The sequence below is a fragment of the Oryzias latipes genome, chromosome 2 (assembly GCF_002234675.1).
Source record: "Oryzias latipes chromosome 2, ASM223467v1".
Taxonomy (NCBI): Eukaryota; Metazoa; Chordata; class Actinopteri; order Beloniformes; family Adrianichthyidae; genus Oryzias; species Oryzias latipes.
In genome coordinates, this window is record NC_019860.2 from 1976626 (window position 1) to 2003573 (window position 26948).

Below are 26948 nucleotides of genomic sequence, written 5' to 3' on the forward strand. Positions count from 1 at the left end.
TAACTTCTAATAGTTAAAATACGGAAAGAGCCTAATGGACCAAAGTGGGTTGGTGACAAAGCTAAGTAAAGCTTAGTGTCATCTGATTAAACTTTAAATTGGAACAGAAGTGGTTCAAGAATGGAGCCCTGAGTCACTCCTCATAGTGACTATCATGTTGATGATGTCTAATAGAAATGGTACAAATCTGATTTCCATTAATGGGTTTGTACGCTGAACCCAATATTGCCCCACCCATTTGTCGTTAGCATGGTTACCAGTTGCTGTACTCAGGTGACGCCAAAGTTTTACTAGATGTGACAATAATGTTACTGTAAGTGTGTTCTTAGTGCTACGATGCAGTTTAACATTTTACATTTTGCAATAAATGCAATAAAAAAACAGATTTTGTCCCCACAAAATTGCTAATTTATTTAAAAAAATTTAGAAGAAGTTTGACAACTAGGTTTTTGACTGATTCTGAAATAAAATGTATTCTTTTTAAAAATGCTTGTTTTGATATTGTTACGATGTTGCAACATCGTTTTTGTTTTCAGCTGATATTTATCCAGTCGAGTGTTAAGATCATACTTTCTGTGTTTCAGACAGGGAAAGGGCATTCCAAATAATTCAACATTTAATTCAAATTTCAAAAATCCAACGCACTGGACCATTTAGAGATGTCAGCAGCGACAACAACACACAAAATACTGCAACTCTTTGACCATTTTTGCAATCAGCATGAATCCACTGATTTGGACGTAGAGAAGATCTGCTTCTCGTTGGCTTTGCGCTGACATGCAACGCATTGCTAAAGTGTTGCGAAGCAACTCTATACCACGTTTCTTCACAACAGAATCAGTTGATTTACGAAAATTACGTAACACTTCAGTACTGTTAAAGTGTTGCATATCAGCGCAACGCTACTTTTTCTCCACTTCAGAATCCGCTGAAATTACGATAATTGCGTTTACAGTTGGAGAGTTTTGACCAAGAATGTGGAGCTTAAGCTGCGGGGATAAAGAGTTAGGATGCCACTGTCTTTTTTGAAGGGGGAAACAACAGATCATTCAGATTTTACCACAAAGAAATCCAACGTTTGACACACTAGCTTAAGTTCGTAGTGTTGTAACCCTTGTGCTACCTTAGATGACCCCACCCTCACATTGACGTGTTCTTCCTACCATGACAAAGGTGGATAAAGGTGGAAAGATTCCATGAAATCCATGGACACCAGTGAAGATCACGAATCATTGAAGAAAAAAGGTTCAGAGCACTGTCTAGTGGGTCTAGATGACCCAACTCCCAATGTTAAAGTACCTCGGATAGCACAAGGGTTAAAGATGGCTCCTACTTTACTAAATTTCTTGCTGAACCCCCCCAGTTTAAGGACTATTTTCAGCTCTTTTCTTTCATTTTCTCCCCCAAACTACTCTGCTTCTGCATTTTCGTGGCTAAACCAACACAAATCTTATTTTCTTTTGTCGAGCTTCTTCAAGGACCAGACTTTTCTGCATCAACTGAGCACAGTAGAATAGGTGCATTCATCTGAGACACACTCATTTTTTGGCGCAGATGATTGTTGCGTGTCAAGGTCGGAGACCTCCGCTGAATGAAATGACATCGCCTTTATGGCGAGGTCCCAGAAGGCGCCACTGCCGCCTCAGAGGAGAGCGGCGGTTCAGAGAAACAGAAACGCGTCTTCAGAGACTCAATGTGTGTCACATGATGGTGGATGGTGTTGCATAGAGACTGGGGTCTGTGAAGCAGGAAGTTTGGGTTATAGCGGTCAAAGCTAGATGGAAAAACAAGTCAAACTGCAAACTATCAGCTCAATTCAGCCTCCAGCTGGAAGATGGCTTAAAAATTACAGCTTCAATCAATTCATAATCAGAAATTTGGCATGAAAAATAAGATCCGAGCAGCTTTTTAGAGTATCGACTCTGTTTCTTCCATTACAAAAATGATTTAATATGTCGTGTATTTGGAGGAAGATCTAACAAAAGGGCTTTGCTGATTTTCTTTGAAATAGAGATAACCTCAAAAGGATTTCTGTCGGCGGCATTGTCAAACCTGCTTATTATTGCAAACACGGCCAAAAATTGTGTACTGCTTTTGTGCAATCACTGTAGAAAGCAGAGGCTGATTACAGGTTCAGTTATGACATCAAAACCTCAAAAAACCCTTTTAAAGAAAAACGCCTATTGATCAAATTAGGATTCAGTTTGCAAAAAGTTTTCTTTTCCTTTTTATTTGCTTGAAAAAAAGATTTTTTTCAATTAAAAAGGAAGAATTGAGAATTGGGATATACTGTACACACATGCATATATATATATATACATACATATGTTATATATATATATATATATATATATATGTATGTATGTGTGTGTAAAACTGTGTAACCAAATAAATATAAATGTTTTTAATTGACTTTAAGCTGATCCTGATTTAACCCCTTAGTTTTCTTTTCTTATCGTGAGCTGCGAAAACGTCTGCTACCATAGCAACCAATCCCAACATAAAGAAAAACAAAATTCAACCGGATCAGAACTTGACGTTGAATCCTTTTTAGGAAAAACATCTAAAGCTGCGCTCACACCGAACATGCGCTCCTACTTTGCTGAATGGCGAATTCTCTGCTCGCCGCCTGGCCAAGAATGTGTTCACGCCCTGGCCACGTGTGGGAGGAGCTACCAGTGAATGTTTTTAGCCTGATTGCTACAAGGAGTGGTGCCTGTGTTTATGCCGTTTACAATGCATAGAAAACACAGATCATATTGAGAGATCAGAGTTCTACAAAAACATAGAGAATCACGTCTCCATGTTTGAGTTCATGACATCATTTAGGGAATCTCCCGCTACAGAGAGCTTCTCTCTCGCTGATGTGTTTGAAAGACGGACGCTTATTCGCTTATGCGAGTTTGAAAGCTTGCTGTCACATAAACCAGAGAGGGTAAAAATAGAAACAGGAATAAAATCAGGGGAACCTTTTTTATCATTCCCCTCAATTAAGTAAAATATCCTAAAGTTCAGGAGGCCCGAGCAGGCTGGCTCTTCGGCTTTCTTCCTGAAGGCAGGTACACCCTGGACGGTCTGTCTCAGGGCCCAAGGAGCAGGAGTGATCCCGTCCAGAGTTTCTGGACGTGCTCAAGAAACCCCGCCGTCCCAAAAGGGATACAGTGGGTTAAGAAAATGGATGGAAGTTCAGGAGATCCACCATATTGGATATGTTTTCTACCCGCAGAAACCATCATGTACCCAAAGTTGAGTCCCTGATTGGTTAACGCGTTATGGTGACCTCTCCAACCCGTAAATAACTGAACTCTGGCCACGTCGCTCAAATCGCACGACCTAAGACCAAATCTTTACCATTGACTTAACATTGAAACTGGCCGCCTCTGCCGCGCTAATCGTGTTCAATTCCCACTCTGATCATCTTTTGATCTTGGCTAATCTTTTTTGCCATTGCTTTGACAATCATTTATGCTAACACCTTTAAAGTTTGGAGTTAAAATCCGAGTTGACCTTGATTTGCTTTCTGCTAAGAAGCTTTATTATCATATTTTTTACATGAAATACAATTTTTCTAGTTATATTTTCAATGTAACAGACGAGTTTGACATGATTTAACTCTTTGGTTCTCTATTGGGACACAACATCGCAGCAGCTGAGGCAGAAAGACTTATTTGTCACAGGTCTATAAGGAAGCATCCTTTATGAATGGAGGCGTGCCTCTTCTCCTGGAGTCAGATAAAGGTGCTGGTGATTTATTTCTGAGATTTAGAGTCCCATTAATTCACCAGCGTGAGTCCAGAGTAAACCTACCGGCAGCTGGAGTCTGCTTCTCCACGATTGTAGCTGAGTCCTTGGAAGCTCCGTTGGGTGTCCGGCCGACAAAACGGGTCAGACGGTAAACCTTGTCCCACTTCTTTTCTAGGTTGAGGTGTTCTCCCCCAAAAAGCCCCCGCCGTCATTTGCATGCAGCCCCAGCAGTGACTGTGTTTTCCAACATTCCCGAATCAAATATTTGTGGGAGAAAAACTGGCGGCGAGGCAGATGAATAATGCAAGTAATAAAAGACTTGCAGTTTTATGTTAATTAAAGGCTGTAATGTGCTTCAAGGCAGTCTGTCATAAAAGGAAATGCTAAATTATGGAAATGCCTTTTCTCGGCTGGTTATTTTGGTTTTTAGCGCGCTTCAGTGTCATATGAAGCCAGGTTTGAATGGATAGCCTTTAAATCTTCTTTTATGAACTTATTTTTTGATACATACTTAAACATTTGGGTACATCATGACTGTGGAATTTTACAGATTGCTGCACAAAACTTTCAGGATTTAGTTGTCAATAGCAGGTCTTAGGTTTTTGTTTTTTTTGGAAAAAATGAAAATTCTATGCATAAAATAAGCTTAAACCTAAAGGTGGTGGTGCAGTTGTTAGCGCTCTTGCTTCAATGCATGAAGGCCCCCAATTGGGGGACCTGAACCAGAAAACAAATGGGGACCTTTCTGTGTGGAGTTTGCATGTTCTCCCCGTGCATGCGTGGTTTTTCTACGGCTTCCTCCCACAGTCCATAAACGTGCTTGGTTACTCTTAATTGTCCATAGGTGTGAGTATGAATGGGTGTGTGATTGTGGCCCTGCAACAGACTGGCGACCTGTCCATGACGACCCCTACCTTTGCCGGGATAGGCTCCAGCAGCCATGTGACCCCGAAACAGTATTTTATCATTGGTGGTGGGAGCTCTGTTCGTTGTCACAAACAAGTCTCCAGGATCAAAAACGTGCTTGAAAAAACATATCCAGTAAAAAAAAAAAAAAAAAAAAAAAACACAAAGAAATGTTTAAAAGGGCAAAGAATTCGGTTGATTTGACTTTCAGATAAAGAATGATCCTTTTTACGGCTGAACCCACACAACCCACACACAGACGCAAACCCTCTTTCAGAACAAGTAGATGGTTGTAACTGAATTTGTTGAGCTAAAATCTAGTCTCTTTTTTTTTGTTCGTTACAACACAAATGAGTTTGGGGACCAGTGGGATCTTCTTTCCTTCGTTTCAAACAAAAACCACATTTCCATCCCAGAGAGAAACGTTTCCGTTTGAAGCCTTGCATGTTCTCACACTATCAGGATCCTTCTGGGTCAATTAACCCGCCTCCTTATCAAACACGGAAAAAAAAAGCAGAGCAGCCTCCCCCGTGAAGGCTGCGCTCGATCCGTGCACGCCTCCATCCAGACTGCAGGTTAATTACTTTCACCTGGAATCTCGGTAGGAGACGAGTGTGGAGGCTTGTTTAAGTCCAGCAAACTTTCAGCGGCCCTATTTTAGCTTTTTTTTTTTGTTGCCATATATTAAAGCTCAGAACTTGCCCCACAGTATTATGGGAAAGAGAGTCGGGGTTCAGCTTTTTCTCTGAGATGTACGATAGATCAGCTCCATGTGCCCCCCCTCATTGGTTTTCTTATTGGTCCAAACGGCAAAATAAAACTTATCAGGCTCTTACGCTGAAAGGGTTGGTTGAGACAAAGCTCAAAAAAGTAGTCGCTAGCAGCAAGTGACATACATTGCAAGCATTCAAACACGTTACCACAGCTCCAGCTACAACAAATAACCATTGACTGTATATTACTGCTGGGCTGAGTGACCCCCCCCCCCCCCCCCCCCCCCCCCCGGCATTTCAAACAGGAAGTACCTGCAAAATCCTATAGTCTTTTATGCAAGACTTCTACTGCTCTGATACCTTTTTTTAAACATTCTTGCTATTTTGATATTTTTCTGTAGTTCACGTTATTAAAGCTATAAACTGACCTATCGGATGTCTCAATAACAGTAGGTGGAGCCTGCTGGCCCCTACGTCCAACAGTCAGAACGTTTGACAGATTTTGTTTAGCTTCAAGTGGTAAGGGTGTGGACTTCCAGCAAGATCAATTGACTCAAACAACTTGGACCAATCACTCGCTGCTTACTAACGACGCCTGACTCCAATGTGGTTCCATCTGTATTGCGAAAATATTTCGACTGAACTCACCTAATTATGTCCAAAAAATAGCAGCTTTCATATAGTAATTGAAATAAAGTACAATCACGCAAACACGCTACCACAGCTACAGCTACAACAAAGAGCCCAAACTGCCACCTATAGGAAGAGTGCGGTAATGACAGCGCATTGCAAGCAAAACACTAAAGTACAAATCAAAAGTCATATTTTACATGTAAAAGTAGAAGCGGACACAGAGCAAGCTAGCATAAAAGCTAACTAAAGGACACAACCTTATTTTTTTTTGCTAAATCAATTGTTCTAAACTTTTCATGTGAAAAGCAGACAAATGACATTTGAAAAGTTTAATAAACCTCACAGATCTGAGAATAATTGTGCACCTGGGATAACTCATTATGCGCTCAATCGAACAGTTACCCAAAGATTTGACCAACAGTCCCCATCATAAACCAAGTAGTTGAAGGTCGTTCAGACGTGACACGCGGGGAGCAAACGCCTTCAGGCTGGGCTGCTCTTTTGCAGTTGACCCCTCCATCTTCATTTGTATGGATTAATCCATTTCCCTCCCTCTTGTCATCGTTAATATTTTTCAGTGGGATGGTGGTGTGTCTTGGTGGGGGCTTGTCCGTGACACCTTTGCATTCAGCCTCTTGGCAGCGGGGAAGGGCCCAGCCGGTTTCTGATCAGTCCCATCATTGCATCTCATTCCTGTCCGCGGGGATTTCAGATGACGCCGCGGTCCAGTTCATTCCCCGCCGACATGCCGTGCCATAATCCCATAATTCACAGCGTGGGATGCTCGCACTCCAAATACATCACAGAAGGGCTCTTATTCCCTGAAGGGATGTTGTGGAGAAAGCAGCACGAGATAAAAAAAAAAACACCAAAAAAAGAGCCGCGCACTCTCAGCGGGAATTCAACACTGACATCCAAAACAGCTAAGCTCTTGGATTGCTGTCATAGAAAGCTGAGCGGTAGACACAAGCTGCCACAAAGGGCGTTGGGAAAGCGTGTTTACAAGCAAACGGAGAATTTGTATTTAGATAATGAAAGAAATGATGATAAATAGTGAGATTCTGATCCCTAATGGGATTATGTGTTAAAAAGATGAGCAGGGGTGTGTCAGAGGGATTTTAGGCCACGGGCAACATGGGGGCCCAAGTTAGTTTCTATAGATTTTGTTTAGTATTCATGCAATTTTTATTTCTTGTTGTAATTTTAAGCAAAAAATGTACCTGCAGCTTGGCAACCATTTAGTGGCAAAGTGCGAAACTTGGTAATTTCACATTTTTCCACACAAACTTTTGTTCGAGGGATCTTTATGAAATTCTACGCACACACCGTTAGCTTAAGTCTACAACAACAATCAAAGTTTTGTTGGCCTTGGACCTCAGGAAGAGGCCGCTATCTTCCATTAAAAAATAAAATCACCTTTAGTACCAGCTACAGAATTCGTCTTATTGACTACTACTTCCTAAAGAAGCATTGGTTAGCTAATTGTGTAAAAAATGTTGGATTTTTTTTTTTCTGGTGTAAGCATAGTGAGCTCGCAAAAGTGGCGTTCATCTGTTCTTCTCAAATTTTTTACCATAATATTGTAAGTGTTTTACACATGAGTTCCTGGCTCAAGCGCGATTAACAATAGAAAATACAAAATAAACATATTAGGAATGTGGGAGTGGTCAACAAAAAACCTCTGTTGCCAAGGAAATTCAAAAGTTTACTTTTGCAGATTCTTCTGAAAATTAGATTTATCTGTTTGTCACCCCCAGGCGACCAAAAAACAAAATGGTTGCTATGGAGATAAAATGAACAGAAAAGCCGCCGTTTTGAAAAAAGCGTTTAAATATGGATTTGTCACATGCAGCTCTGACCAGGGTGGCAGGGCCAGAAGGGGAGAGTGAGGGGCTGCTCAGCCAGTTGGGGCGGGTTAAAAAGGTAGGTAGGATCCTACAATGCCACTCTTTCTTTCTGTGCACCATTCACTAAATTTACTTTTAAATGTCCCTTTTAATGATTATGGTTGTTTTTTTTTTATTTTTTAGTAAAAATTAAATAAAAAAATCAGCAGTTTGATTGATTACAGTTTAGTTTCCCAGAATTCTTTGATAAGAAACTGTCCCATAATTCCACATCAATACACAACTTTCAAAACTTTATTAGTAGAGTAAAGATGAATCATCCCTGACCTTCACTCACCGTTTGACAGCAGCTTCAGCCCTTAAAGAAAACAAAAATTGTTGTTTCTGTTTATTTTTTTCAAAATAAGGGTCAGTCCTGTAAAGCTAGCAGCTTATACTTGCAAAGATCCGACAGATTCTCCTTTTCCTTAGAGTTCAATCTACATTATATGACAGTTTTTTTCCTCCTATTTTAATATCTATCAGCCTGTCAGCTCTGCAGCTGTAAGATTTGTAAGTTTAATAACCTTCATTGTTCGAGGACACTTAAAAAAAGGCAGCAACCTTAACTCAATTTAATTTAGACAACCCATAAGCCCAAGGTTAGAAATAACATTAAATGTCTTCACTAAAGCAGTCAAGAAAAAAAAATCATTAAAAGCTGTTTGTGGAAAGTTTACAAATGTCTTACTCAAGGATTATCTTTGATAACTCTTCAAATGTGTCACAGAATTTAAAAGAATTATAATAAACAGGATTTTGAGTAATTTACGGCAAAAATAAACATGTTTGAATGTGAAAAATTAGAATAATTCAGAACAAAGGACAAAATCAAAGCTTTAAATTCACTAAATTGATTTTAAAAATTTATATTATTTTAATAATGTGCTGTTTGGGGATATACAGCAAAATGAGTAAATCTATTTATGACTCATGAACACTTTTTAACTCCTCCCCCCTTGAAATCTTTTCACCTATATGTCCAGTTACCAGTCCACTACCTGCACCTTGATCATCCTCAGTTTGCACAATTTATTTTTATTTATTATTCTAACCATTGTCATTTTTTTAAATGTGCTTACTGTTGTTCATTTTTTTCTATTCTTAAGTGTTTAATGTCGCACATTAGCACCGCAGCAAATTCCTATTCTGTGAAACTGCTCTGTTCACTGAAGATGGCAATAAATACTCCTTGAATCCTTGTTATTACAAGTTGTTTACTAAAAATACATCTAAAAAAGGCAGTTTGCCATCTTTAGGTGGGTGAAGCGTCCCTACACCAGGGGGAGGAGTTTTAAAAATCTGGGGGTCTTGTTCACGAGTGAGGGAAGACTGGAGCGTGAGATTGACAGGCGGATCGGAGCGGCGTCCGTAGTTATGCGGTTGCTGTACCGGTCCGTTGTGATGAAGAGAGAGCTGAGCCAAAAATCAAAGCTCTCAATTTACCGGTTGATCATTGTTCCAATACTCACTGATGATCAGGAGCTATGGGTCATGACCCAAAGAACGAGGTCCTGAATACAAGCAGCTGAAATGAGCTTCCTCCGTGGTCTGGCTGGGTGCTCTCTTAGAGATAGGGGGAGAAGAGTAGAGCCACTGCTCCTCCACATTGAGAGGAGCCAGTTGAGGTGGCTCAGGCATCTAGTCCGGATGCCTCCTGGACGCCTCCCTGGAGAGGTGTTCCGGCCATGTCCCACTGGGCGGAGGCCCAGGAGAAGATCCAGGTCACATTGGAGAGACTATGTCTCTTGGCTGGTCTGGGAACACCTCTGGGTCCCCCCAAAGGAGCTGGAGGAAGTGGCCGGGGAGAGGGAAGTCTGGGCATCTCTGCTCAGTCTGCTGCCCCCGCGACCCGGTCCAGGATAAGGAGAGGAAGATGGATGGATGGACATCTAAAAAATTATAATGTGGGTTTACGTAGTCTAAATGTACGTCCTCCAGGTGCCAGTGGTTAAAAAAAAATCTGATAAACCGTGCGCACGGATTAATCAATTGTGCTTGTACTGTTTCACAATCAAGCGTGCACACATTGCATGCGCATGTCTCTGAGCAGAGCAGCCGGACTCATAGCTTCGTGTTTGCAGAAAGGGGAGGGGATTTGTTACGGTGTGCAACCAAGGAGGTTTTGGACCGCAGTCCGTCACGCTACCGGACTCAGGAGAACCGTGTCTCTCAGGAGATTTGTCCAGACAGAGGAGCGGCTTTGGGACGGGTGGAGGCGGCTTTCGAATGAACAGTCCTGAGAAACCGTGCAAACAATCATGTGAATTTATGTTACCAATTGGGTCCAGACAAAATAAAGCCTGATGGTTAGTCCAGTTATAGTTCATCCACAGCTAAATGTTGTTAGCACGTATTAACCTAATGCTAACCCTTTTCCACCTCAGTTCGGCCAAGAATAAAGCATTGGCTGCACGGATTAAAAAAAAAAATATTTATGAAACATTCACTCAGTAATAATCATAACAATAATAAAAGGATCTCCAGTAAGTGGAGCGTCTTAAAATTATGAAAAACATGAATAAATAAATAAAAAATCTATTGTTTTAATAAAAGTATTTCTTAGTATTAGTTATTTACTAATTTCTTTTTTTCTATTAAAAAAGGTTTTGTGTTATTTTCTTTCATACCTTATCTTTAAGACAAAGAAATAAATTAATACATTTGTTTAGAGGAGCTTTAGTCACCTTTGCTTAACCGGAAGTACCACTAAATATCTTTACGTCAAAGTAAAGCTTTTTTTATTTTCTCTCGACATTCGCGCGGGTAAAGACCTTAAAACTTGGATTATTAATGAAAAAACTTATTGCTATTGTTCACTTCATTGAATCTTAATCGTATCCAGTGTGCACAGAATACCTTTGTTATTTTTTTCTGTCGGTCACGCATTTATTTTGAAACTCGCACCGGAAGCCGCCGCGTCCTCGCGGCAGCTTGCTGCCGCTCCGCCGCTAAATTGTGCGCAGGCAGGCTGGCGGATGTCATTACCAGGAGAGACGCTGGGTTCGGGCTGAGGAACGAGACCGAAGCTCCGGCGCCATGACCGCATCCAAAGACCCAACCAAGAAGAAGCCCAAAGACCCGCAGCAGGACGAGGTACCATCACAACCCGTTTGCGTACTTTTTTCTCCTTCCGCGGGCACAAAGAGGGGACTAGATGATGTGTTGGCTGTGAAGCAGTTCACTGGGAATTTCTGCAATTTATTTATATAATAAGAAATCGACTTTTTTTGTTGTTGCAGAAAATTTAGCGGCCGAGTCTTTAATTGTCAAAAAATGTCATTTTTGGGATGTTTTGTGGGGCGGTTTGACTGCGCTTTATATTTGCATAAAGTCCTGATCTCCAAGAGGACCTGTTGGCTCTTCATCCAAAAGAACAAACACCAGCGATTTAAAAAATTAATCTTTTTTGCCTTTTTAGATATTACAATTTTCATAATTAACCCGTAGTTCACGCATTCAAACAATTTAATGTTGGAACTTGGTTTTGGCTTAAAGATTTTCCTGTTGTTTTTATTTATTTTTTATTTTCTGGCATATTCGCATCAGAAACGTTATTAATAATTACACTTATAAAAAATAAAAATCGTGATTTCGAAAAAGATTTTCACTGTTGTGTCCGTTTGCAGCCTTTTTCACTCCTGGTTTTGTCATTTTTTTCGGAACTAATAAAGTTTTGGTTTATTCCATTGAGAGTTAATTCTAAAAATGCTTTAAAATTATCTTTTTGAAATATTTTTTTTAGGTGTAGTCGTCTAAAAATGTTTATTATGAAATTCTTGTTTTATTTTTCATTTTCTAATTTTTTCTAATTTCTTATGCCTTTGATTAGGAAACTTTCTCATGAAATACTTTTGACGTTTTCTCTCCAGTTATTGTCCGTTTATTATGAACTAATAAAGTTTAAGCTTAATCCATAGAGTTTTAGTTCTAAAATATTTTTGCATGCAGTCACATTTATTTAAAGATTAAACATAAAAATGGGGCACTTTGTCCAAAAAAAAATTACAAAGGAAGAAATCAATAAAAATGTATTTTTGGCTAACACTAGTCTAGAAGGACATTTATTTTGAAATTTCTTTAATGTTCTAGTTTTTTCTTCTTACAGATTTGTATCAGAAATGTTCTTAATATATAAATATATTTAGATTTTTATAATACTTTCACTGTTTTGTTTCCATTTGCGTGCCTTCTCACTCTTGGTTTTGTCCGTTTGTTGAGGACTAATAAAGTTTTATTTTTATCTGTAAAGAGTTTCGGTCATCATAATGCACTAAAATGACTTTTTGTCATATTTTTTTTTGCTGCAGTCGCGTTTGTTTAAAGATTAGAGATGCAGATTGGGCAGTTAGTAAAAAAAAACAAAAAAACAACAACATCGACTTATCTGGTGTTTCCAGAAATGCATTTATTTTGAAATTCCAGTGTATTCTGTCTAACGTTAACTGTTTCGTCTCGTCATATTTGGAGTTTTTAGCATCAGTGGGGCTGCAAAATTGTGAAGAATAAAAAAATGCAGCTAGTAGATTAATGCTGAAAACAAGCTAATTAGCCCAAAAACTGATTTACAACTAAAATTAGCTTAGCAGCAGTTTTTGGTGGATTAATGTTAAATTTTTATTTTTACGTAGTTGTGTTTGTCTGTGTCCGATAAAATATCTAGTTCTGAACATTGATGTTGCACATTTGAAACGATTTATATAAGACCGTTTCCATCGAAGACCAATGGTTTTATTTTGGCGGGATGTGTTTTAACACACCAAAAACTGATTCTTTTTTTCTCATTTAAAAAAAACATTATATTTTATTTTGATTCTCCACGTCGACAGAAAAAGCTTAATGGAGGCGGGGCTAAATCCAAAAATATGTTTGTGCTGACATAATCAAACTTTTTGTTTGAATGTTGAAAAAAAAAAAAAAGGTGGGGTCAGATTCAATTGGTCCCGCCTCCCACCAGACAGAAATGAACGACAGCAAAAAAAATAAATAACAATTTTCTCCCCAAAAAGGTGTTACAAAATTTCAAAATAAGAGTCCAAATGCTATTTATAGCTGGAAAAGCTAGCAGGCTAAAAGTGGAACACGTCATTTATGATGCAATTAATTCTAAAACAACTTCCTGTAAATTCTGGGTCGTTTAGGGCTCATTTTTATGCACTTTAGGGTCAATTGTCATCTATTGTGTTTAGTTGACTTATTTTACTGGATGTTATGAGCTTTCCTACAACATTGTCATATTTTGTCAGCATATTTATTAAAAATAAAAAGCATAAACTCTGTCTAGAATTAAATGTAAGACATTTGTGTTATGGATTACAATTAATGTTTTCCCTCCAAAAATGATGTATTTTAGATTTTTTTTTCATCCATATCTACTACAACAACAATTAATTCATTGATTTGATGACTTTTTATTGATATTTTGACCCAAAAAGGCTACAGTGTCAGTTTTGAATGGAAGAGTTCCTGGTTTTATTAATGAGTATTGCTTTGCTGTTCAGGTGAAATCTCCATATGAAGTCTGTCATCCGAAGGAAATTGCTTTTGGATTGAAAACGTCAAAAAGGAAACGATGATTTTTGTTTGTTCTGTTTGCATAAACCCCATATTTTCACGGCCAGCGTTCATATTAGTCAGAGTCCAGCTTCTCCCTGTGCAGCATTTATGCATCCCAGTGACTGAGAGAACACTCAAGACCCCCACCCCCACCCCTCTGCATTACTCACGCTTTCATATTGAAGGGCAGACGTCCCTTCAGTCCGTTTCTGTTGAAGCTTTAGCCTGAAGCGTTCTGCAGCCCAAACTCCTCCCATCTGTACTCCAGCAGCAGCTGCTCTGTCTACAGCTGCTTGTTCCTGAGACATCTATGGATTTCTGCCACATCTGTGCGTCCCTGCATCGTCTGCGCGTTCCTGCAACGTTCCTGCAACGTTTGCGCGTTCCTGCATCGTCTGCAGGTTCCTGCGTCGTCTGCGCGTTCCTGCAACGTTTCTGCAACGTTTGCGCGTTCCTGCATCGTCTGCGGGTTCCTGCTTCGTATGCGCGTTCCTGCAACGTTTCTGCAATGTCTGCGCGTTCCTGCATCGGCTGCGCGTTCCTGCATTGGCTGCGTGTTCCTGCATTGGCTGCGTGTTCCTGCATTGGCTGCGTGTTCCTGCATTGGCTGCGTGTCCCTGTGACGTCTGCGCGTCCCTACGACATCTGCGCATCCCTGCAACGTCTGCGCATCCCTGCGACAAATTTTTCTCTTTCAACTAAAAAAAAACAAAAAAAACAACAACCCCTAAATAAAGTACTCTTGAAATGTAACAGGTTTGATATGTTTATTTTGTTTTTGTTTGCATGTTTTTTAGCTAATTATTTCTTTTGTTTTCTTTTACATTATGTTCTAATTTGATATTTTTAATCATTTTTTCTTCCTTTTTTTAAAACATTCCTTTTACTTTTGATCTATTCTTAATTTTATACATTTATGTATGTATTTATCTGCTCTACTTTCTCCAGGTTCCTATTTTTATAATCATTTCCTTTAACTGATGTTCTCTTTTTCATGCGATATTAATAATAATCATATTAATATGAATCAGTTCATTAGATCGTCTTTGATCTTTTGATTCCTTCGTGCATTGAAGCTCCGTAAATCCAGCAGCAGAGATTCTCTCACCTGATCGCCCGCGGCTCATTTCTCCCACTTTTCCCGACGGGAATGCTGTCAGACTCAGGCCTTCGCTCGCCACGTTTCCAAAGCGCTAGCTCGTGTTATGGCGTCTAGGAGGCGCCTGCATGTTTCATGTGGATTTCTTTCTTAATCCTCCTCATGAAATCTGAAGTGGCATCGATGTGTGTGCAGCCCACTACACGGTTCAGGGATCTACGCCTGAAGGGTGGAGCAGAAGGAGAAACCTGCAGAAACCTAGAAAATCAAGTTTTACCTTTGACCGCGCGGGCTTTCCCGCCACCTGAGGGTCGCACAATCATTCTCAGCGGGGTTCAAGCTGCAAATTTGAAGAAGGTGCAGGCGTGCAGCGGCCACGCAGGTTGTAGTTCAATCCCCCGGTGCTCCACCGAGGTCACAAAGACAAACAGACCGTCTTACCTCTGACGCGGTGACGCATGTCACTGCCCTCTGCGGCGTTGGCGCCGCTGGAAACGTCAGAACTCACGTCTTCCAATTCTGAGACTAAACGGAGCGCTTTCAATTTTTTTTTTTTTTGCAAATGAAACTTTTATTAGCAGAGACTGCAGTACCTCCTGATAAACACCTGATGAAAGCTGCTCAGATGGACTTTTCTCTGTTCCTGGATAAGCTCCGCCTGTTTTAGTTTAGAGTCCAAGAACTCAAATCAGGGCAGATCTAAGACCAAACCTTAATGAGTCTAAAGGTTCCTGACGACTTAAACCTTGTCTGCAGGAGTATGTGGACGTCAGCCCTCCCCAAAGGAACTGGAAGGGAATCGCCATCTCCCTCCTGGTGATCGTCGTGGTCTGCTCCCTCATCAGCCTGTCCGTGGTCATCCTCACACCCAGTACGTAGCTGCGGGGTTCAGACTTTTCCCCAGACCTCTTTGTTCTGGACTGAATGTTTTGGTTCGCCCACAGCCGACCTCCCAGATACCAGCAGGTCCAGGTTAACCGTGGCCGACCTGTACCAGCCGGAGTTCAGCGTTCACGACCCCGAGGCCACGTGGGTCAGCGGTGAGTAAAGAGCGTTTCTTTAGCTTCAATCATTTTAAAAAACGGGACAATTTTATTGACAGAAACAACCAGAATTCTGTAAGTCTGTCATGAAAATATTTTCGTAAATCTAATGCTTCAACGGTTTTCGCCTTGAAACCGGCCCTTGTGACCTGCATGTGGACACAGACGGCCTCTTTGTGTTCCAGCGACTCCAGATTAAAATCCAAGCACACTGCAGGGGGAGCGGGTATGTCCGACTCTGACCGTCAATTGGTGAGGACGTATGTCCTACGTCCAAGTTATTTAGTCATTTGTAGCGAACTTTTAGAGAAAAATCAATCGGAAACGGTGACTTTAAAACTTAAAGGAAGGAAAACCTCTGATATGATCAGAAATGTTTGAATCAGCAGATGTTTGATCTCTTTTAGGCAAATTTTTTTTGATTTTTTTTTTTTTTTACTTTTCCTGTAACATCAAACCTTTGATGTCTTCGAAGAGGGAAAGTTGTTTGGGGTGTTAACCCTTTGACACCCGAGCTTTAGCTCCAGTGTTGACATTCTTATAACTACCGGAACTCTTCAACTGTTTACGCAATAAAAGTAAACCAGCTGATTCTGACGAAATGCGGCTACGTGCCAGTATGCAACATTTTACTGAAGTAAAATTAAACGTAAAAGCATATCAGCGTAAAGTTGGCTAGTCAAGTTTTCCAAATAGCCGTAAAGCTAACATAAAATTTTACTAAAAAAAAGATATACTAACCTAAAGCCTTGTCAATATTAAGTTAGTAAAACTTCCTTAACAACATTCTATGTTAGTAAAGTTTACAGCAACACCTTACATTTTATGTTTGTAAAACTTTACTAGCATAAAGTATTGCTAACATAAAATGTAACTACCAAAAAACCATATCAGCGTAAAATCGGCATAAAGCAACACTTTAGGTTAGTAACATTTCATGTTAGTTAAACTTTACTAAAACATGTTACTAATGTCTAGTTGTCTAGCTAGATAGCTAGCTAGCTTGCATAAAGCAACACTGTACGTCAGTAACATTTCATGTTAGAAATCCTTTACTAGCATAAATACAGCAGCACTTTACGCTAGTAAAAGTTTTCCCATATATGCATAGAGCAACAATTTGCGTTGATAAAGTTTCACTAGTAAAATATTACCAAATTGTTGCTAACATATCCTAAAGTATTGCTAACGCGAAGAGATTTATATGAAAGTAAATTGGCGTAAAATCATTAACACTTTTTGTTAGCCACACGCTACGTTGTTCAAGTGTTTGGTATCAGCATAAGACCTTATTAATGTAAAATGTTACCAATGTAACTGGTTACAAATTTGTTTGTTTGAATCACGTTATTGATGTAAAGTGTTTAAAAATTACGCTAGTTCAAAGAAATGCGGCCAAAATACCACACTCTGCATTAACTCTGTGAATGTTTGCGGAATTAACATAATTCCAACACAATTGCTTTAGTCGCGTCAATGTTTGGAGAGTACCACATCCTGTGGTACAGAGTTGAACCCCTTAAAATCAGGATTGATTATGCGGCGCGCTCAACAGTTGTATTTGCTCAGAGCATCATCCAGGGAAGCCACTTTCCCCTATTACTCGATGGAGGAAGCATTTTGAGTTTCATATGTCGATAACGCCATTGGTTACCTCATAAAAAGTTATTGTTTCGAACCGTTTGCAGAGCAATCGGTTGTTTTATGCCACAGTTTGACATCAAAACAGCCGCGCTTTCATCATCCTTCAAAAATGAGAACGTCGGAAATGTACATTTTCTGTGGAAATGAAAGTGAAAGGTTCAAAGCAGCCATATCAATTTGTTTTTAAGTTCTTTCATGAAGTGCTTTTATTGTTTTCCTGAAAAAACGTTTTCCTAAATTTCCCCAATAACCAGCGTTTGCTCGCATTTACCTTCATTACAAAATGACTGAAGTTGACTTTTATTTTTTTGTGTTTAGAGATGAATGAAGAAATATTCCTAACAACCTCTGGTAGCTGCAGTCTAAGCAGGAACAATACAATCATTCATTCAATCATCTTCTAATCCGTTTTATTCCTTTCTGGATCACGGGGCTGCGCGTTCCTGTGACTTCTGCGCATTTCTGCAACAACCCAGCTCTCCTGCGACATCTGTGCATGCTTTCACATCTCTGTCTTGCCAGGTTATCTGCACGTTTGCACGATTTTGCGACATCTGCGCGGTTCTGCAACATCTGTGCATTGCAGCGACATCTGCGTGTTGCAGTGACATCTGCGCATAGCAAGAGATGCACCCTCCTGGAGGTTTTCAAGTCATGTAAGCAGAGACGGGACAGAGGAATAATTCGATTCGGTCAAGAGACGAGTTGGAGTAGAGCGGAGTCGTCATCCGGCTTTACATTAAAGAGACACATTAGCTGTTCAAGGCTCAAGTAGTGTGTTAAATTCAACATTAGTGTTGAAGTGTCCTTGAAACAAACCTCACCGCTCTGTCCTCCCCCCGCCAACTGTACTTTTGACGACAAGTACAAGAAGTAGAATAAAACCTCCGGGTGTACAAACTTTTTTTCCAGTTTTTCTTGTGTTACTTCAGAACCTCAACCTGAATCCCGAGGCTTCCATCGGACCTTTAATCCATCCCTCCCTGCTCGTAATAGTGAGGGATCGCAGACTGTTGTGTCGTCTAACTGTCTCAGCGGCGTGACAGATTGTGTTTGCATCCCAGCCTGAAGAATGACGGGGGGGGGGAGAAAAAGAATGGAACTGAAAGTAAATAGCGGCTGTTGATGGAAGAGCGGAGAAGAATACATTAAAGAATGACGGCAGATTTGTTTTTTGACAACATGACAGAAAAATGATTGCTTTCATGGCAATTTTGGTCCCGTTGACGACTAAATATATCCACAACACCTCTGCGGGGTGCCAGAAGGTGAGAGCAGGGCGTAGAAACACAAGGACAGAGGTGGACGGAGACGATGAAGGATGGCTTTAAGGCTGCGGATGGAGAAACGCATCGGTCGCCTGCTGCGTCTCTACCTTCCACGGAGAGATAATACTAATGACTTGTCTCGCGGCCTGTGGCTTCTCATCATGCCGCTGGAGGTAGCGTCGTTTACACTGACTGACATGTCTATGGGCTTGTAAAAACGTGGGCTTTCTTCCAGTTTTTATTCAAATAAGACGTGAATGTCACAACTGAGCTGACTGAACCCGTTGGGGTCTTTGCTGTCAGATGTCTAAGAGTGTTTAATCCAAACCTTTTGCTTTATGCAGCCCATGAAAAAATCTAATAAATGGGAGTGATCAGAAATCCGTAACTTGGTTGTGGACATAGCAGTCTGTTATCGGATTTTCAGGCTCAGAGTCAAGAATGCTGGCATTTACATGTCGCTTGGAAAATGGTCGTTCATTGATTGCGCACAGGAAGTTTAACCGGTTGAACCTCTTGGCTGCTAAATCGGTGTCCTTTGATTTGGTAGTGACGTGTAGATAGCATTCTTTTAAAAACATGGAACTACCAAGCATAGTAAACACAATCACAAAGGAGAAATTAACAATTGCGCCTTTTCTGCCCAGCTGCGTATAGCGCGTTCTTGAACGGTTGGTGTGTGGTTACTTTTACTTTCAGAACCTCAAACGGGTCTTCTCTTCTAAAAATGCTTGTTGACCAGCATAGTATAATGCTGCATCCACACTGGGCTGTGAAACTCAGGTTCAGGCGACCATTTCTAATGAAAAGATAACGTGAACGCGCATTTTGGACTTCCGCTTTCAAAACTCGGGGGTACATGTGTACACGGACAAGCCTAGGCTAACGTAAGCGTATTAAAAAAAAAACCATCAGAGCTATCCGGCTGCACAGTTTAGGGCCAGATGGCAGCTCAGTCGGGGAAAGTAAAGACATTCATGGTTCTATTTGTCTGCAAGTAAAGGATATAGAATTGGATTGGACAAAGCGAGACTTTGTCCCGCCTTCGGCAGTAGCCGCATCATGAGTCCGAGCTTTTTTCAAACATCTGTTTCTTTTTCTCTGTTCCTGATTCAACTCAATTTGAATAAAGTAATACTCAGCAACGCAGTTTTAATCTTAAATTATTTTATACTTGTCCTCCATTGTGAGAAAAATACAACAAGAAAATGTCATTGGAGTGAGTCGTTAAACTTAACCCTTTAACCAAAGGGACCCATGCAGTAAAACTCCACATGTGGACACATCACTTTTTCTCTTGGTGTCATATTTGACTTTGCCGGCGATTTTGGAGTTTTTCCTTTTCACCCGTCAAACATTTTACAGCTCAAACCTGAATTGCGCTCATGTCACTCTGAAGAAGAAAAACTTCCATTTGACTGGTTGAAACCTGCAGAGAGCCCGTCTCGTGGCGTATCGCGACGGTGAGGAATTTTTCAGTCCAGCAGGGTCAGACGTCCCATTAGGCACTTCATTGAGATGGATGATGAAATGGGAAATTGCCGTGTGACACTGTGTGGTGTAAAACTAATCTCGATCAGGTGGGATGAAAGCGGAGAGCCAGTGGATGGAGGACGGGGGGGGGGGGGGTCTGCGTCTGGATTTACTGCAGTTGTTGGGGATGTAATTCAAACATGTCTGCCATGGAAATTGCTTCCCTTGACAACCTTGGACTCATTTCCTCGTCTCTCCTCCAGCATCTGAGCCGGACCTCGGCGGCCGATCGCCCCCCCATTTAGCAGCACAGGGGAGGCCTAAATCAGATTTCCTACAACAGGAAGCAGATGATAAACAGAGGAAACCAGGCGTAATAAACCTCAAATAGCCATACCAAAAGCTAATAATAGGAAAAAATTAAGCTGTTGGATTGAGGCTGCTTCTGTTGGGCTGCTGCTGAATACTATTAGAGGTCGTATTTCAAACAGACTTTGGCAGAGAACCAGAGCAAAGCAATCAGTCGCTTCCCCTGAATTGTCTAGGACGACACAGGTGAGGAATCGATTCTGCTGAAGATTACATCCCAGCGAGTTTAAGACACAAGCCACGCACCGATTCTGACTACATCCCAACCGATTAGACTATCGCTTTGGTCCTAAAATACAAACCTCCAGAGCTCTAAAAATCTTCAATGCTCGATTGATTTAAAATCTAGCATTGGACATCAATTGATGGCTGTGAACAAACTGTTATTTTGAAAGGGAAGCTTCTGCTTTTCACAGTAAAGTCTGATGAAAAACAAAAAGTGGTTTTAATTTAAAAATCCTGTTTACCAGGATAGGCTCCTGCAAGCTGGTGACCTGTAAAAGGGGTTGAGCGGGTTTAGAAAATGTCTGTAGATGTAAAGCCACGTTCATACCGGCTTCTGCGACTTTTAATCAAAAGTCTACGTTAACGCGCGTATATGTGCGTTTCGGGCTTGCCCTCTTTAAAACTCTTCCGTAAACACGTCGCACCCAAGAGTTTTAAGCCTGCTCTTGAACTCTACGTACAAACTGTTGAACGTTACACTAGTTGAACTTTGACCAATCAGGGACTCAGATTTCATAGGGGCGTTAGTAGCGTCAGTCCAGTGTGAACACTGTATGCGAAACTCGTATCACATGCTCTGTGTGAACAGAGTGTAGGGTAACCACTCTGCGCTAAAAGCTTAACAAGCTAGCATCAAATGGTCTTTTCCTTTAGGATATTTACAATTGGTTTTACTTATGATCTTTTATTTTTATCATGTATTGTCCTCCAATCATCAAAATGTCACTCAATTGACTATAGTTTATCCAGTGAACACCAAAAGTACTTTTCTAGCTATTTAACTCTAAAACACTAGAGCGTTAGCATTATGGACATTCTTTTAACTACCATAAATCCTCATCTGTTTACGCAATCAGGCTAGCTGCTTTTCTCTGCGTCAGAATCAGAAGATTTGCGTTAATTACCGAAATGGTTGTAGAGTGATAATAATGTAAAAAGCGTGTGCTATTTAGGCGATACCACCTAAATAGCAAACGTAGTTCAGTAGTACAGGTTTAAACGGTAAAGATACTTGATGCTACTTATTTTCCTTGAATGTTGCAAAACATGTTTGTTCTTGCATTAATTTTTCTTTTCTCTTTTGGACAAATATTTTGTTTTTTTTTATAAACTGACCCAGAAACAGACTCAGAACCCTGTTCTTCTGGGTTTTTCGGAGTAAGGTCATCTTGACAAGACAAGTTTGTTCCCCAAAAAAGAAAGAGTTTCTATATATTGTGGCCTTTTGGTAGCGTGTCCACACTGAGACTGGTACTTCATGGGTTCAAATCCATGATTGGACCATAACCAATGGTTGGTTTCATTCTTGAGTGCTCCTCCGGAAACGGAAGTACAACGTCTTTGGCGCTCTACAATTGGACTTCCATATTTCGGAGTGCGTTATTTATTTGCAGCGACAGAAAGCAGAATGTATAGTTTTGTAAAAAGGAGGGGACGCTCCCTCTGAGGGAGGCTGCACCGTCATCACTATCCCATCCCAAGCTTATCCCGCGTTCCCCTTTGTTATCGTCAGCATTACGGCTCCTGCATTGATTTCTGATGTTGCCGCGGGAACCGTCTAATCTCTGATCAGTGCCCGCGTGTGTTTTGCATTAAAATATGCCGCTGCTGTGAATCATTCATGAGGTCTGTTTACATCGCGCTTCCAAATGTTTGTGTGTGGCTTTTTTTTTTCTTTCTTTTTCCTTTTAGCTGAGTGCGAGGAAAACATCCAGCTGCTGATGTGAGGGAAAACCGCGCGGATGAGTACGTTTTTGTTGAGCGGCTCGTTGGACACGATTGCTAATGAGGCTTAAACAAGCAGTGGGCTGCATCTTTAGCAAAGGCCAATATGAATAAATCAGCATGAATAGTGTATTGTGTTTGTGCACAAAAACTACGGAAACTCTAAATCCACTGCGGGTCCTGTGCAAACGTTGAGTTTTTTTTTCAGTATAGAAAAGTTGTGGCAAAAATGCAAAAATACAAGCTTTGGATGCAGGGTCCATGCATTGCCCAAGGACACTTCATTTTGTGGACGGGGATCAAAGCTTAAGAAATACAGCTAGGTTGGCTCTCCTTCCTGAGCTAGAGCGGCCTCCCTACTGTGTTATCTGCCTCCCCCGAACTGCCACAGAGTCAGAAGTGTACTCTAAAATCCAGAGAGCAAAACATGAAGGCCACTGGAAAGGATATCTTCAAGAGGGCGTAGATGTTTGTGGGGAAAAACTACCCAATGAAGTATCGGTGGAGCAGGTATACTACAACAGTCTGGAAGAGGATAAAAACACACAAAGAATTGGCAAATGTACACAGTTTGTCTATTTAGAAACAAAAGAAGTGAATCTGATAAAATACAGGGAAAAAAAGTTAAATGGATGATAAATTATAGATCGTAATCATCATTAGTCAAAATCAAAAATACAAAATATCTCCAATATCCCTCCCTTCTTCCCTCTTCTTTTCTGTTTGGTCCAACAAAAAAAGGGATACAAATGTAATCAGTATAAATAAAGTTGAGCCTAAATTACAAAAGGGGTTTTTACAAATATACACCTTGTGTGCCAGAAGATCCTGGACTCCCTATTGTAACAGTAAAATATGTCCACCACAAGAGGCCCTTAGCTCCTTTCTGTGCGCACAAAAGTGAACAAAACAAAAGAAAAACTGCACGAAATGTAAAACTTCTAGGCTATGTCCTAATTCCCTCCCACTTCTAAAGAAAACGATATAGTGCGGGACTATCTAGTGCCCTGAACTTTAGAAACAATTTGAACATTATGATAACTACTTTTTTTTTTTCTTTGTCAATGGCAAATACGACGTCACTGATATTACCAAAGTAAAAACCGAGTAAATACGAACATTTTACGAAGACTATTTACAAATCTACTGTGTTCTGATGATGAAAACTTTTGTTTATAAAAAATTTATTACAATTAAAAAAAAACTTGCCCACAAAAGTTATCAAAACACAATGCATTGTGGTCTATATTCACCAATCTAATGACAATCGATGCTCACTAGTTTTTCACAGAGACTTCAGGGAAATTTCTAGAGCTTGTAGATTTGGACAGCTCTATAAAATGGCATATGCATTATGTAGTGCACCAAGTAGTGAGAAGTGAAGAAATTAGGTCATAACCTGAGTTTAAACTCTACCAAGATGCAACCATCCTTGTAATCAATGAATAATTATTCACCCATAGTGAATGACTTACATCCAGGTCCAGGAAATGAAGCCAATTTAGTCGTCATTTTTCTGCATTACGGAGGCCGTCATTTGGAGTCAGATGACAGTGATTTGTCCGAGTTGATCTGAGTCATGTTTCTATGGCAACAATTGTCGCCAATCGTGAGTAAGCTTGTTGGAAGTCTAAACCCCTTCGGCTGGAAGCAGCTCGAGAGAATCTGTCAAGAATACATTCGAGGTGAGTGCCAGAGGTCACCACATACTTTTACTGATGCATCTGATTGGTCACTTGAAAGCTTCAATAACTGGCGATTAAAAACATCTCTGGTGTTAAAGGGTTAGTGTATATTTGGGATTCAAATTATAAACTTTAAATTTAGCAGCCATCTATCTCTTGGTGGGTGGAGTGTCCCTGCCCCAGGTGGAGGAGTTTAAATACCTTGGGGTATTGTTCAAGAGTGAGGGAAGACCGGAGTTCTGGGCATGTCCTACTGGGCGGAGGCCCCGGGAAAGACTCAGGACACGTTGGAGAGACTATGTCTGTCGGCTGGCCTGGGAACCCCTCGGGGTCCCCCCAGAGGAGCTGGAGGACGTGGCTGGGGCGAGGGAAGTCTGGGCATCTCTGCTTAGACTGCTGCCCCCGCGACCCGGTCCCGGATAAGTGGAGGAAGGTGGATGGATGGATGGATGGATGGAAATGTAGTAGGCCGAGCCCAAATTCACCCTACGGCTTCTCCCTACTTCTACATTTATCCCTCCAAGCAGAGAGTTATGGGGAAAATGGTGCCTTCACACTTGTACGTTACTACAGCTTGATGATGTCATCAATAGTCGTCAGTCAACTACGTCAGTAAATACACGACACTGTAAAAAGTCATTACTTGCATTTAAATATAAACCCGTTTCGGAGTAGAAAAGCGTTTCTCCTCCGCGATGCGCTTGTGAAGTGGATCACCCTACCGGCGGAGGGACACCCAGTCTGGACGCTCTACCTACATCTGCCCCTTTAGAAAACCCTTTTGGACACAGCTACAGCTCCAAATGCCCCAATGGCTTCTTCTTATTGCTCCAACGGGCATTTGCAGCAATTGGGTGTGTCCAAATAACCCTAAAATTGGAGCAATAGGAAGGGCCACATGCTTGCTTTTATGGTTAAGCACATCTTCTTGCCAGTGCAAAAACTGTTTTTAAATGTGGTAGATAAATTTCCAGAAGCAGAAGTTGACATCAGAGCCATATGTTTAATGTCTTTCAGAGATAATGTTTAATTAGATTGGAAGAGACTAGAATTGAAGCTGTTTCCCACTTGTTTAGTGTTTTTTTATTATCTATCGTCCATGTGAAGCCTGCCATAAATCTACTCCCAACAAAGTGAATCCACATTAGCTTTTTAGCATTTGCATTTTGCAGCACACTCACGCCAGAGAGGGAATGATTGCCTTCCCTGTAATCAGCAACAAATTCGCTCTGAATGAAAGAGAAGGGGGAAAAAAGAGACACAGCTGCTGCTGGTTCACTTTGATGAGGAAGGCTTAAACATGAATCACCGCATCAGGAGAAAGAAATTGTAGCCTGTCTGTACACCGCGCTCAAAGGGAAACTTGTCTGGATGAGTGACCGGCTTCTCTGGAGGCCGTGTCATACAACCGTTGCATACATTTTGTGCATTTTTCATGTATGACCTTTCAGTGTTTTGTGATACATGCGTGATAATTCATGTTTCTTGTGTTTGTCATTCGTCTATGTGCGCAGATGTCTGTCGAGGGTTTTGGTCGACGGGTCTTTACGTAAATTCGGTTTTGAGCTGGCTCGGTGGAGAATTATGCAGTTTGAGTATTTTACGTAGTTTCTATGCAAATATTACGTAAATCTTGTGCAATTGTGCATGATTTTTTTTTTTGCGAGATATATTGGCAAATTTGTGTCTTTCCACAACCGTTCCATGTATGGCGTAAATGGCGTATACTTGTATAGCACTTTTATTCCTACAAGGCCCAACACATTCACACACATTCACACACTGGTGGCGGTTCCGCTGCCGAACACAGGTGCCCACCTACCACCAGAGGCAAGGTGGGGTTCAGTGTCTTGCACAAGAACACATCGACTCATGGGCGTGCAAGGTGGGAATCAAACCCGTCTTGGGTCGACCCTCCTACCGCGGCACCACAGCCGCGGCCGAGTGTTTAACGGACTTTTCCTGCATGTACCAACGATGCATGTCTTTATATCACGTATACGGCGCACATATCAAATTAAAATGACTTACAAATCACAAATGAATTGCATAGAAACGGTGCAAAATCAAATCATGCATGTTCTACGTTTGTTTACGTGTTCCCTAATCGTTGGATGAAGATGAAACGTTCTTACAGCAAGCTAAAGCCTAACCTGAACAGCAAAAATGGTCACAATTCTTTCAGGTGGATTAGAACACGTATGAAAGATAATGCTCTATATTGGAAGGGATGTTTTTAGATGTTTGGAAGACTTCCCACCCATATAAAATGGAATAGCACCAATTTGAGACCCCGGAGGTTCATAAAATTTCTTATTTGGCAAACCGTTTAAATTGTGACACCATCCCACATATGGAGTGGGTAGAGAAAGCCTTATTTTAAGATAATTACCACGACCACATAAAGATTTTGTCTCTCTTTACAGAAAAGGAAAAAACTGGTCCAGAATGATTGGGGCTTTAATTCTTCAATAAACCAGATTCCCTACCAGGGATAGTTAACTTCAAGTCTTGAGGGTCGCATTCCGGCATGTATTTTCAGCATATCCTGCTCTGGCGTGTTCTAATTTGCTGGACACACCTGAACCAGGTAATCAGTCCTGAGTAGGGCTTGGATATCTGGAAATCATGCAGACACAGCGGCCCTCGAGGCCTGAAGTTGCCCATCTTTGCGACTAAACAGTTGTTTTATTTGTGGTCAGCTCTGACATCTATAAGCCTATCCACATTTAATACCATAACACTAAACAATACTTTGGCTAATGGTGGCAAAATACATGAATAAGTGCGCCAACAGTTTCAGGCTTGAGTCGGTAGTTTTAAAAATCTACATTTCTTTTTTTTTTAAACACACGGACTGTAATTTTTGTTTAACAGCTAACAAAAATGCGTAAATAACTTGACCTAAAACAACGTGTTTATCCAAACCAGGTTTCATTTACAGTTTGGTGATTATACCTGTAAAAACACCAAACACTC

General features: G+C 40.8%; 1 protein-coding gene across 2 annotated transcripts in view; it reads left to right on the forward strand.

Moving 5' to 3' along the window:
- Positions 1-26948, forward strand: part of LOC101170570 (inactive dipeptidyl peptidase 10) — an 80319-nt gene that overhangs the window by 17447 nt on the left and 35924 nt on the right. Inside the window, exons 1-3 of one of the 2 annotated variants that reach the window (XM_023963967.1) lie at positions 10819-10978; positions 15294-15408; positions 15482-15577. In XM_023963967.1, coding sequence (XP_023819735.1) covers positions 10922-10978; positions 15294-15408; positions 15482-15577 — 268 coding nt within the window. In that variant the 5' untranslated portion in view covers positions 10819-10921. Of the gene's footprint in view, positions 1-10818; positions 10979-15293; positions 15409-15481; positions 15578-26948 lie in introns of those variants that run through there. The other variant, XM_023963965.1, reaches the window with a different exon arrangement.